The sequence below is a fragment of the Condylostylus longicornis genome, unplaced genomic scaffold (genome assembly GCF_029603195.1).
Source record: "Condylostylus longicornis isolate FDR11 unplaced genomic scaffold, ASM2960319v2 ptg000034l, whole genome shotgun sequence".
In the NCBI taxonomy this organism is placed as follows: Eukaryota; Metazoa; Arthropoda; class Insecta; order Diptera; family Dolichopodidae; genus Condylostylus; species Condylostylus longicornis.
The window spans coordinates 384,958-397,928 of record NW_026578003.1 but is presented as its reverse complement, the minus strand read 5'-3'; the positions used below and the strand labels follow the sequence as shown (position 1 = coordinate 397,928).

Genomic DNA, 12,971 nt, shown 5'->3' with positions numbered 1-12,971 from the left:
CATTTTATAAATTTGTTTTTGAAATTTTATTCTAAAAATATTTGCGTTGTAATTGAAAATTTCGTTTTCAAAATGTTGTAATTTTTTCTTTTTTTTTTGGTAAACTTTATTAAAATAATTTTTATTAATTTTCTAATCGGATTTAACAGAATTTTGTAATCGGATTTTTTTTTTATTTAGTCATAATAAATAACAATAATTTTTGAGTTTGAGTTTCAGAAAAACAATATGTTTCGTTCTCACAATGTTTTTCTGAACGGTTGTGTGTGCTGAAATACACTGAATTTTAATAAAAAATAAAAAATTTTTGTTTTTAAAGTTGTCACAGGGTTAAATGACACCAATTGTATGGGATTAAATTATTACATTAATATTTTGGATTTAGATTACCAAGTATTCAATTTAAAATTTAAAGCATTGCCTAAAAAATATGGTCTCAATTTTGTTTCAGTTTCTTTCAAGTACTTGCGTTTTTATATTTCCGCTTCCAAGTGCTAAGAATACTATACTGCTAAATTTGTCGTAGTTAATTTGCCCTATACTGTAATCTAACATTTATTGGATTTTTAAGAGAGTCTAATAGAATAACATTTACTCATTTTAAAAATATTGACTAAAAATAAATTTGTGGTTCCATAAGAAAATTTACTTAAATTAACATTGTAAAAATTTTTGTCTAACCCTACTTAAAATTTTATTACATAATATACTGACGTAATTTATAGACGTTTCGTTTATAATTTATATATAGTTATAATTTGTATATGTATCCTAACTTATATGTATATATGAAGAATTCCTCAATATTAGGTCTATGTTATTGGAAATGTGATATGTATATATAAAAATTTAAAACATAAAACTCTTGTACTTACGTGCATTCGTATTCATTCCATAAATCAACACATTCAAACGGTTCTGGACATATCACATTCGAGCATGGTTTATTTGATGGACAATTCTTTTCTAAATTTCTAGCCATTGTTGCTTGTCCCCATTGTGTACCATTCATTGCAGGTGGTAATGGTAAATGTTTTCCTTCAAGTCTTTTAATTAACAAATTATAGATTTTAGTATAAAAACCAAACAAAAATATATATTCAATAAAAACTATACCTTATATCATCTAAACAACTTTTCTGATAATCAGCATATACTTCAAATGTCCTAACACCAGTATATTCAGCTTTACCGCCAGCATAAACACCTTCTTGTTTATCAACTAATAACCATTGATGTCCTTCAAATTCAAATGTTTCATTATAACGTCTGCCTTCACCACCATCTAATTCTAGTGTTGCCGCTGAACCATAACGATTTATTCTAACTACATGCCATTGACCATCATCAACTGTTATAGCATTTAACCATAAATCTTTTTCTTCTGTTCTCAATGAATTCAAATTGTAACGGAAATGCAATCTAGCTTCTTTAATTTCTAATATTCCATATTCACGATTATGCTGATCACTAACTCTAAATAATTCACCATGTTGTTCACGTGTTCTAAATCTTAATTGAATTTGTGTACTATAACGATCTGGTTCAAAACTTAAAGCATATTTAACATAACTTTGTTGTTTAAATGTTGTTGGTATAGTTGGTATATTACATGATGGACCAGTCCAACCGGGACGGCATTGACATCTTGCTTCACTAAAACTACCCACACAATTACCATGTTCCCAACATCTAGCAGTTTGTTCTGATTGTGCGCATACTTCTTCAGTTTGTGGACAACCGGCAACACTATTACGCGATAATCCTGGATGCGCTAAATCATATAATTTACTATTATGTACAAGATTTCGTATACAACCATCAAAATATTTTGATGTTGGTGCATAATGCCAAAAGTATAATGATTGATCAAATTGTTCTCTATAAAGTCCGCCAATTTGTAATGGTGCATTAACATTCAGGTACTCATTAAATGGAGGAATTTGTCCGCGTGCTTGACATGTACCATCATCAAATTCTGGTGGCGTACCATCTTCTTGTTCTGATACTTCAGCTGATTTACAATAATCAACAACCATACGAACATTTTCTGTATCCCAGAACAAATCAATTCGATGCCATTCACCATCATCTAATGTCTTTTTAGTTTTAATACGTAACTCTAATGTACCAGAACCGAAATCAATTAATAAACGCGGATATCCTCTTTCAACTTCTAATGATATGAAATCAGATATAAGCATTTCATCACGTTCAGGTGGAACAATTGGACCATTATATAAAATTAATCCATCGGGTTTTCTAGTTGCAAATTCTAAACTTAAATGTGAATTATCACACATTTCTAATGGGGGATACCATGCCCATCCATTACCACGGAAACTTCTTGTTGTTTGTTGACATCTTGGTCCAGTATAACCGGTTGGACATGAACAATGTGGGCCATAACGTGTTTCTATACATCTGCCGCCATTATAACATGGTGTATTCCTACATGATTCACCTTTTGAAAAATTCCTTGCACCACATGTACAATCAGCTAATGTATCAACTCTTACACCAACTAATGCTGTTTTATTTGCATTTACCATATATGGTAATGAACTAATATCCAAAATATTTGTACATGAACCTTCACATTGTTGATTTTCATATAAACATTCATCAATACCAACCATTGTTATATTAATACCAACATCCTTTTCAATTTCTTCTCGATGCATTAATACAATTCCATTTAATCTAACTGGTTTATAGTATGGTGAACCATGTGCTGAGAAACGTATATCAGTTAAGGGTGGATGCTTACGTTTTAATTGTACACTAAATATATCTACATTTTCTCTATCTGTATTTAATAAATCAGCTAATTTATCACGGAATCTATCCAATTTACTACGGGATAAACTTTGTGTTCTATAATTCCATACACGTATAAAATCTTCATCACTAATACCAGATATTCTTATTGAGCCAGAATTAATAACAGCATCATGGGGTATTTCTCTTACAGTTATTGTCACATTTGCTGGTACATCAGTTTGTGTATGCTTACGATCGTATACTTTAAAACGTAAATTATATCTACCTTCACGTGTACCAGCTTTCATTGTTATCATACCAGAATCTTCATCTAATTTAAATCTAGGATGTTCTTGTTGTTCCCAATAGAATTTTTTATCAGGTAAATCCCAATCATCTAAATCATATACATATACACGTCCGATTTGTGTATCTGGTGATTGACCTTGATAATTATATACGAATACTTCTTTGGAACCCGGTTGCATTTTATTGTCATTGACATCACCAATAACTACAGTTAATGTACTTGTACCAGTCATTGCTGGACTACCATGATCTTTAATTACAATTGGTATTAAATATTCTTTTTGTTGTTCTCTATCGAATGAACGTAATGATGAAACAATTGCCATACCATCACCATTTGCACCCTCTGTAAAATAATAAAAATTAAATATTTTTTTTTTATAAATAAAAATTAACTTTATGCTCATAGATTGAAAACTATAAGAGTATATGAATAGTTGTTTATATAAGAATCAATTTATTGAAATTGTTTAGAATCCATAAAAAGTATATATTGTATAGTATATATATTATATATGTAGGCATATATATTGAGTTATTCAAAAATGGAATAAAATATTTGCTAAAACCACGAAAACTGAAACTTTTATTACAAAATTCTGTAACATTTCAATTGGAAATATAAAACAATTGTAGAAAAGTTTTTCAATTATTGAATCTATATATATATCTTTATTATATAATCGCGTACATATACATATATACAATTATGTAGAATGGTAATCGATTTTCTTGCAAAAACATATTTGCTAACCATAAAATTGAAGTAAAATGCATTCAATATTTAAAGCTTGTAAGATTCGAGTGTACTTTAAGAGAAGCATAGAACAAAGATGAAATATGGGTCACGCAAATATTTTATGTAATACCATTATATAAATGTATATATGTATTTATATTTTATATAATATAAAAATTGTTTAACCCTCACGAGTTGCTTGCAAATGGTACAATATTGTTTGAATGCATATTGAAAATTGTACATAATTGCAAGGTTAAGACTAAGAGTTTACAAATTGTTGACTTCAATTTTACTTTTTTACTTAGCTATATATAAAGCCTCTATAAGCGTACTAATAACCATTAGTAGGTAAAAGTAATATAAGAATTTAAAGAAAATTTTTTTAATAAATTAAGAAAACGTTTTGTTTTTTGCAATGAAAATTTTCTTCGTTTTCCAGGAAAATTCAATATTGCACATCATGATTGTAAAAGTGTTAAAAAAACATCTGGCAAAATGAGGTCTAATGAATAATGATCTTGAAATACAAAAACAAATATGCAAATTTTGCATTTTAATAGTGAAGTGGATGGGAAATGTAATGTTAATGTACTGAAAGAATGTTAATGACTTTGATTCCAATAAAGACATAACAAGCTAGGTATGGCATGTTTAACTATTACTTGTATTTTATTTTTGTTTCATGATTTTATAAAAGAAGAAATAATTTTAATTCGAAGATGTGAGTAGGAATAAATTTTTAAGTTATACGCACTTTTCCCTTTTACAATGTTACGTAATTATACGTGACTGTTCACTTCTACCTTATATTTTAATTTGATTTCGTATAAAAGATTGGAATGTTGAAAAATCTGAATCGGCTTGTAAAAGAGATTTTTTCCTACGGTACAATAATTTTAGATGGACAACAATGTGCTCTTTTAGAAATGTTATTGTCATATTCCCCGGAAGATCGAATTTTGTTTATCGGAAATTTTTGGCAAACCCTGACCCCTAATAAAAAACTCTTAATTGAGTTTGAGTTTTTGGAAACTAAAAGATGTTTGATCCCAATATGAAATACAAATACGCAACATGAAACTTGCAATTTTTTTTATGAGAAAACTCTAGTATTTTAACAAAATTTTAAAATTTAAAAAATTTAATATGAAATTTATTTCATAACGCTACATAAAGTTTTCGGATAAAAATTTTCTTGTTTTGAAATTTTAAAAAATTTTGATATTCCGGAAGAAAAATGTCTAATCGTGCAAAATTTATATAGGAATTAAATGAAAATTTATGAGAAAATTTACATACATTGATTTTCCTCCAAAAAAAAGAAGAAAAAAAAGAAATTCGTAAAATTTTATTTATTGAATCTATTGATTTAGATGGCACAGAATAACTTTTATGCATTACAGAAAAAAATTTATGCGTACATTATTCTTTACTTGCAGTAAAAAAAAACCCATGTCGAACTAATGAATGGATGAACCTAAATAATAGGTACTAAAGTATACTAAAATTTGGTTGGTTTTACTTTGCGTCCAATCGTTGTATACGTAACTATGGCTATTCAAATAAATTTAAGATATAGAACGATTTAAAGTTCATTCCATAAACTATATATTTTAGATATCGAATTGGAACAAAACTAATAAAAATGGAAAATCTCTCGGAAATAATTTATCTTAGTTAAAGGTTGTATATGGAAGTTGAAAAAACGAAAAAAAAAATGTTTTACGCTGTTAACATTAAAATTTAATTTCCGAGTGTATGTGTAATATAAGCGTCGACGAGGGTGTTCTTTTTTTACTAGATTTTGGTTTTAAAAACTATGCATATTTTTGTAAGAAAGTGCATGTTATGCAATAGAAATCATAAATTTGATTGCAATTTAGTATTAATGTAAAACACGCTAAAGAGTTTAATCCTTAATATACGAATATGAGAAAAATTTAGAATGTGTGAATGTATACACCAAAATGCTGGCTGTTCTAATAAGCCTGATGAATATTAAATAAAGATGGAATTGAATTCATCAAGAATTTTCAAATGAAATAGAATATTAATGATTGACATGCGTGCAGCCAAGCTCTATAAATTTCCCAAAACTAATGCTTGCCTTAACTTAATATTTAATTCGATTTTTTTTCCTTTATTTTGTATCCAATTGGTTCCAATTCTTTAAAAGAATCTCGCGAGATGATAAGTGCCTTAGCTAATCATAATAGAATGGCCAAATATTTTTATATGATTTCAATAAAATTCATAAAATTTTTTATTTATTTTTAGTATATTTTCTATTGGAATCCTTATAAGTTAATCAAATCAATTTTTAAATAAAAAAAAAAACATTTCTAAAATTAGAATAATCTAGTGTGCGTATTTTACTCTTTTTTTCCAAATAACATTTATTTTCTTTTTAAAATTTCTGAAGATGAAGATATTATCGTATATTATCGTATATAGCAACAAAAATAATCTATATGAATGAATAATGTCAAAGTTTATAAATATTATACGCACAAACGTACCTATAAAATAAAGAAGAAAAAAGAGGAGAAAATTCTACAAAAAAAAATATGAAAAAAAAAGAAAAGAAAATTATGATATTAAAAGGATAACCTAAGAAAAATATTATAATATTGTGCGTATAAACAAGTATATATATGTATATACCTTTTGTCTATGTATATACAAGGATAATGATTTCTAAATATTTGATTTGAAAGAATGATGAGAGAGAAAAAAAAAATCAAATATTTGATGTCATTATAATTCTATTTATACGTGCTTCTCATAATAAAGTATTCATTGAATAAATATACAATTTATTTATCGTATTTTTTTTTTTTAAGTTATGGTCAACGATCTAAAAATATTAAGTATATTGGGTTTACATAAATTTGCTATCAGAAATTGTAAATTTTTTTTTTTTGTATTTTTTTTTTTTTTTATTAAAATAATATTTTGAATTTATTTAAGATTTACTAGAATTCTTTATTTATTTACTTTTTTATATAATTTTACATTATTGTAAATTGTGATGTCTGTATGCGATAAACGAAGTAACATCATGCTCTTAAATTTGAGTATTGAAATATTTAAACAATCTATTGCAATTCCTACACAACTATAAAATAGCAATTATTCTGCATTTCGCCACGTCGACGAAGTTGTTCTCTATTTGAAAAAAAAAATACCAAAAATACTTATATCGTAAATTGATTTCGATATTTTATAGTAACATACCATATTTGTCCGGTTTTTCCAGTACGAATTTTGAGAGAATAAGAGGATTAAAGTGAACAATTTTGTCTCAGATACTTTTTTTTAAATCATTTATCATTAACTCTCAATTATTCATTTATGATTATGAATTATCATCAATAAATAAGCATAAAAGTAAATGTTACAAAGAAAATATTACACTCTTCTGTTACTCTCTTGCTCTCTGTGTCATTAATAGTAATTATTTCAAATTTTCTTTCTATCTGTATAGGATTCTAAAAGGGTTTACAAAATTAAGTATTACACATGAAAACTTTATGTAAATTTCATAATATTTTGTTAGGGTCGATGGATTTAGTTTGATAAAAAAAAATTTGAAAAAAAGTCATACAATGTTCTCCAAATAACCGGGCCATGAAATGTGAATTAAAATATTTCTTTTTTTCTTTTATTTTCTCAATCAAAAATTTCATAAGAAGCAAGGCTTAGATCCAAAAAAAAAAATCAAATGTGCGGGTCCATTAAAATTTGTTCGATAGGATAATTACGAATTCCTATTACTGCACTTCAGTTCTGGTTCTTAACAAATCAACGGAATTTTTTATATAAGCATGAGAATTTTTTTTATGAACACGAATCGAACAAAAAAAAAAAAATTTTTTTTATTTCAGTATATAAACTGTACTTTTTTCTCTCTCTATAGATTAACAAATATGAATTAAAATATTCTCTTTAAAAGGGAAAAAGATCCTTTTTTAAATTTTTTTTTTCTTTTTTATTTTATTTACATTATCAATATTTAACCGGTACTTCCTTATATAAATTGGTTTTCCGCGAAATTATCAAATAAAATTTTTAAAACCTTATAATTAGGTTTTAACCGTAATACTTGTATATAAACCGTAATAATACTTGTACATAGTAAAGTACATTTATATAAGGAAGATTATTAAATATAAGTATGTGCGTTTTTTATGAAATATATTAAAGTATTGGATGTTGTTATTAAATAAAATAAAAAAAAAATGATAAAATAAATTTTGAAAATAAATTTTTAATCTCAGTAGAAGAAATTTACCACATGGGGAATTTCAATATTTTTCTTTAAAATATTAAAAAAATTTTTTTTGGATGGGCATTTTGGTTTTCCGCAAAAATTTTTTTGATTTTGATATTATTATATTTTTATAAAATGAATGAGATTTGGGTAATCATGAAAATAAATCAAAACGTCAAATCATGGAACAGATTTAATAAGTTTGAGGTGAATATAATTAAATATTATAAAAAAGGAATAAAATAGAGAAAGCATGTTTTAGAAATGCATTTGCATTGTGTTTGAATGAAATTTAATTAAGAATAACAATAAAATTATGAGTAAAATTTTTGGGCTTTAGTTAATAGCTCTGGCTCTGGTTAAGAAATCTGACACGCAAAATCTGAAAAACATTAACAAAATTCAAGTATTCATCAATAAGTGTCTATGAAAGCCTAAAAGTGTCTTGTGGCCTAAAAGAATAAGCAGAGACGACCTGTGGGCACTATCCGGCGAAAAACCAGTAAGTCTACAAATAAGAAGAAAAAATTGGGGATGGTTAGGCCATACCTTGCGGGAACCACCACATGCAATTGCCCGACAGGAACCCACAAGGAAAATGTATAAAGTGGGGGGACCTCGGCCAACTTGACGACGAAAAGTGGAGAAAAAAATTTCGGCTAGTGGTAAAATTTGAGCACAAATTAAGTTACTATCAAATAATAGAGTACGGTGGAGGGGGCTATGTGGAAGCCCTATGCTCCCAAATTGAATGAAAGCAGGAAGAAAAAAAAATAACTCTGGTTCTTCCGTGGGAATATACTTAAACTTACTTTCATTTAATTAAATTACATATAATGTAAATTTGAAATTTTTGTGTTTTTTTTTTTACTCAACGGGAACAACCTTAAAAAATCAATTTAAATAAAAACATTGTAGAGATCTTCAATACAATATTTTCGAAATTGAAATTGTTACGTCGTTGTAAAAAAATTTGCTCCTTCTATTTCTATTATAATTATGATCTTATATGATAAATAAATCATAACTACATAATATGCATATAAAATTGCCTCTTCTTTATTTTAAACACATAACCATGAAATTTTGCGAGTCATGATCGAGGCTGTTTCATATAAAAAAATTAACTATAGCTGTACAACTAGACAATATTAGTATGAAAATATTGCATATCCTGTTCTTATTCAAGGACAATATAACTACCTATGTTGTAATTTTCTTCAATTATTTTCTTAACGAAAACTTTATTTGCTTTTATAAAACACAATTTTAAGGAAAACTATTATACATATGTATAATATTGCTTTTCTTATAACAGGTTTATATTATAATGTAAATTTTCATATCTATATATATATATAGATATTGTAATTAACATTGTAATATTATTTTCCATAAGCCTAAGGGATAATTTTTTTGTATTATTAAGCTACTTTTGTATTTCTTCACATATATAAATTGAGTTTTCTTTAACCAAATATGCATAAATAATTACTATACATTCATATACACAAATGAGTATATGAATGTGCTTTAATAACTATTATATACTTTCTTTTAAAAATAATATAAAAAGGGAAAAATGAAAACTGTTATATGAAGTAACATCCGTTTCCGGTTTTGTAAAAGAATTTAAATATTATATGTGTTATTTAAATGTTAGCAGTTATATTTATATGAACGCTAGGTACATATATATTATGTATATAATATATCAAATACAATACATATATTATGTGTGCAAACTTTTCATTTAATTTTTTCTTAAATGATCTTCCTTATACTTATGAGTAATAAAATGTATATATTGTATATATTTAACAAAGAACTTGTTTCCCTTTGTAATATCCTTGAAAGGTTATGTCAATTTAAAAGATTCTATTGTATGAAAAGTTTTGTAATAAACAATGACATGTGATCGAAAATCGTGTACACATCCAATTTTAGAAAATTTTTGAATTTAATATTTCAATTTATATATGAATGTAGGTGTGTTGATGAAATCAATTTCCAAATTACTAAAAAATTTAATTGAAATTCGTTGCTAATTATTTAAAAATTTTTTTTTTGTATATTAAATATACATGTGTGTATTTAAATTTTAAATCATGAATTTTGAATCATAGTGGTATATTGTTAATATTTTAATATAGAAGTTCTATATAATACGAAATTAATATTATACTCAGTGGTTATATTCAGTGGGGCTTTATTTTATTAAGAATTCGAATTCTCTTTACAGTTTTAATATTATAGATTCCTTTAAAATTTGACAATTATAAATATTGTTTCATGTGTTGTCAACCAGATTTTACAATATCTATTTTACATATCGTCGATATTATGGAAGAGTCACGAAACGTAGATAAAGAGCCTTTTTGAGATTTTTGAGTTATACAAACAAAAAAAATTCAGAATTTTCTAAACTATTTTTATAAAAAACCCATGTAAATGTAATGTTAGTATTTTCAGAAAAATAACGTTGTAAACTTTACACACAACTGCAAATTAAACATTATTTTGTATATTTTCAAATACGTTTTTCTTGAAACACGAAAAAAGTAGTTTCGTGGCTCCTCTATGATATCGACGATATAGTTCCGAACTAAAAAATCAAATGTTTTAAAACTACAATTTTATTTTAAAACTTTACCCTTGTTTCTTTATTTTGCCTTGTTACTAGGCGACAGTGAGAAGAGGGAATTTTTTAATCTATAAAAAATTTAGTTACTAGTTTATTCTGAAAAGGTGAAATATAATAATTTAGGCTGTTTGTCTTATTTTTGAACTATAGAAAGTCTATTTTTTTCTCTTAAAATTACAAATAATTCCAAAGAACTTCAAAATTTGTTTTCTAAGAAATAAAATAAGTTTTCAGAAAATTTTATATTATCACTCAGTTACCCAGTTAGAAGACTCATATCAAACTTGCTAAATCTAAGAATTATTCGCAAAGTTGATTTATTCGCACACACTACATTTGCCTTATATATACCAAGCCTCTAAAAATTTTAATTAACAAAACATTAAATGTAATAAATGTAAAAATGTCGAAAAGATGTTCAAATTGCCATAATTGGAAAAGTTATGTATCAACATTGTCTCTAGTCCCTTTCTTTCCTAAAAATCCATGTTTTAAAAAATTGAATTTATATCTTAAAACACAGACAAATCACATGTCAAGGATAATTAAAATAACATAGGTAACATCTATAGCATTTTTCAATCTATATAATATTATAATAATGTCTCGCATTTTATGTTAAAACACTGTATTAATTCAATATCCCTATGAAAAGGACACCGTATCACTTTTAAGGACATTTAAAAAAAAAAACACAACAACAAGAAAATAAAAAGTGGAAACTAGCTATATAGAATTAATAGTTTTATGAAATTGGCATTAATTTGAGGAATTGGTTTGAGAAGATCAAAAATTCTGTTTGGAATATAAACATAAGCTTATCTAATATTTTAACTAAGTAAATTTTCATTCATAAATGCTAAAACAAAAAAAAAAACCAAAGATATAAAGAAATAATTTAGAAAATTTTCTTTTGTATTTTGGCCTTTAGTTTTTCTAAAAATAATATAATCGCATTTAATAGCACGTATATTTATTAATAATATTAAGGGCATATATGTATGCTTTACAAGATGAGTAATATCAGAACAGAATTACTGTAAGTCTAATTTTATAAATTTTACAATAAATCGTTTGAAATTTCAAACCCCTTGAATTTTTACAAAAACATTGCAGATATTAATTGTAGAGCCTCAAGTTTGGCTCCTATGGCTTTTACGAAAAAAAAACATAAAAACAGATTAAATGTGCCTAATTAGGGAATTTAAAGTATATAGATTCCAATTTAAATCAAAACAACTGCTGGGAACAAGCAAAAGTTTTCGTGTAAACACCAAAATTAATTTTAGAAAAAAGTTGAACTTACAACATTTTTCATGCTGATGTCACGATGTATTTATGATGTAAATACTAAATATGTCTGTATATATGGATTACAAGTCTAAACACATGTAATGGGAGAAAGTAAAAGGCAATACATGCCTGTCTCATTGTTAACATTTTTTTTTTCATTTTTTTTCGTTTTGTTTTTTTTTTGATATGTTTTAGTTGCCTGGAATAAAATATCAAAATTTGATTGGTTGCCTAACGCACCACGATAAAAGAAACATTTGATTTTAGTTTTTTTCTCATTTTTTGTTTAACAATTTATATTTTTCTTGTAATTTTTTTTTATTCTATTTTTATGTCCTTTTGATTTTTGGGGTTTTATAATATTAAATACTGTTCTGATAGGGTGTTTAATTTATTTTATTTTCAATTACTTTTGAGAGAAAAAAATTTGATGAATATGAGAGAATTTGAATTTTTATATAAAATGAGTAAAATTATTTGCGAGTGTGAGTTCGATACTCGAAAAAAAACGATTGCTACGGAAAGTATAATAGTTATATTGGTTGATATAAATGAAAGAATAGGAAATTAGATATAAGTAAGGCATTATTAAATTTATTGTTGTAATAGAAACTCCCAAGAAAACTATATTAATTCATTATTAATTCATTATCCTCAAAAAGCCTTTCCAAACAACTTTGAATATTAACTAAAAAATACGATTGTTTTAAATAAGCTAAAGAGTGAAACAATTATAAATTCGATAAAGTTTGAGTTAATGAGTGAACTTCAAAGGAAACTAATAATAAGGTCTTCTGAACTATTAAACATCAATGACTCTTTAGTCATAAAGAAACTTCAACAATATTATTTTCGAATTCTGTGAATTTACAAAATTTATTGAAAATCCATTCCAAATACGAGAAGCATATAGTAATAGAGAATAGCAGAAAAGAATTTGACAGAGT

At 25.7% G+C, this 12,971-nt stretch overlaps 1 protein-coding gene across 1 annotated transcript in view; it reads right to left on the bottom strand.

Moving 5' to 3' along the window:
- LOC129608779 (neural-cadherin) overlaps positions 1-12,971 on the bottom strand; it is a gene marked incomplete at its 5' end in the record, with an annotated part of 114,207 nt that overhangs the window by 20,422 nt on the left and 80,814 nt on the right. Inside the window, 2 exons of the mRNA XM_055520490.1 lie at positions 876-1,046; positions 1,117-3,418. Of these exons, the coding sequence (XP_055376465.1) occupies positions 876-1,046; positions 1,117-3,418 (2,473 nt within the window). The remainder of the gene's footprint in view (positions 1-875; positions 1,047-1,116; positions 3,419-12,971) is intronic.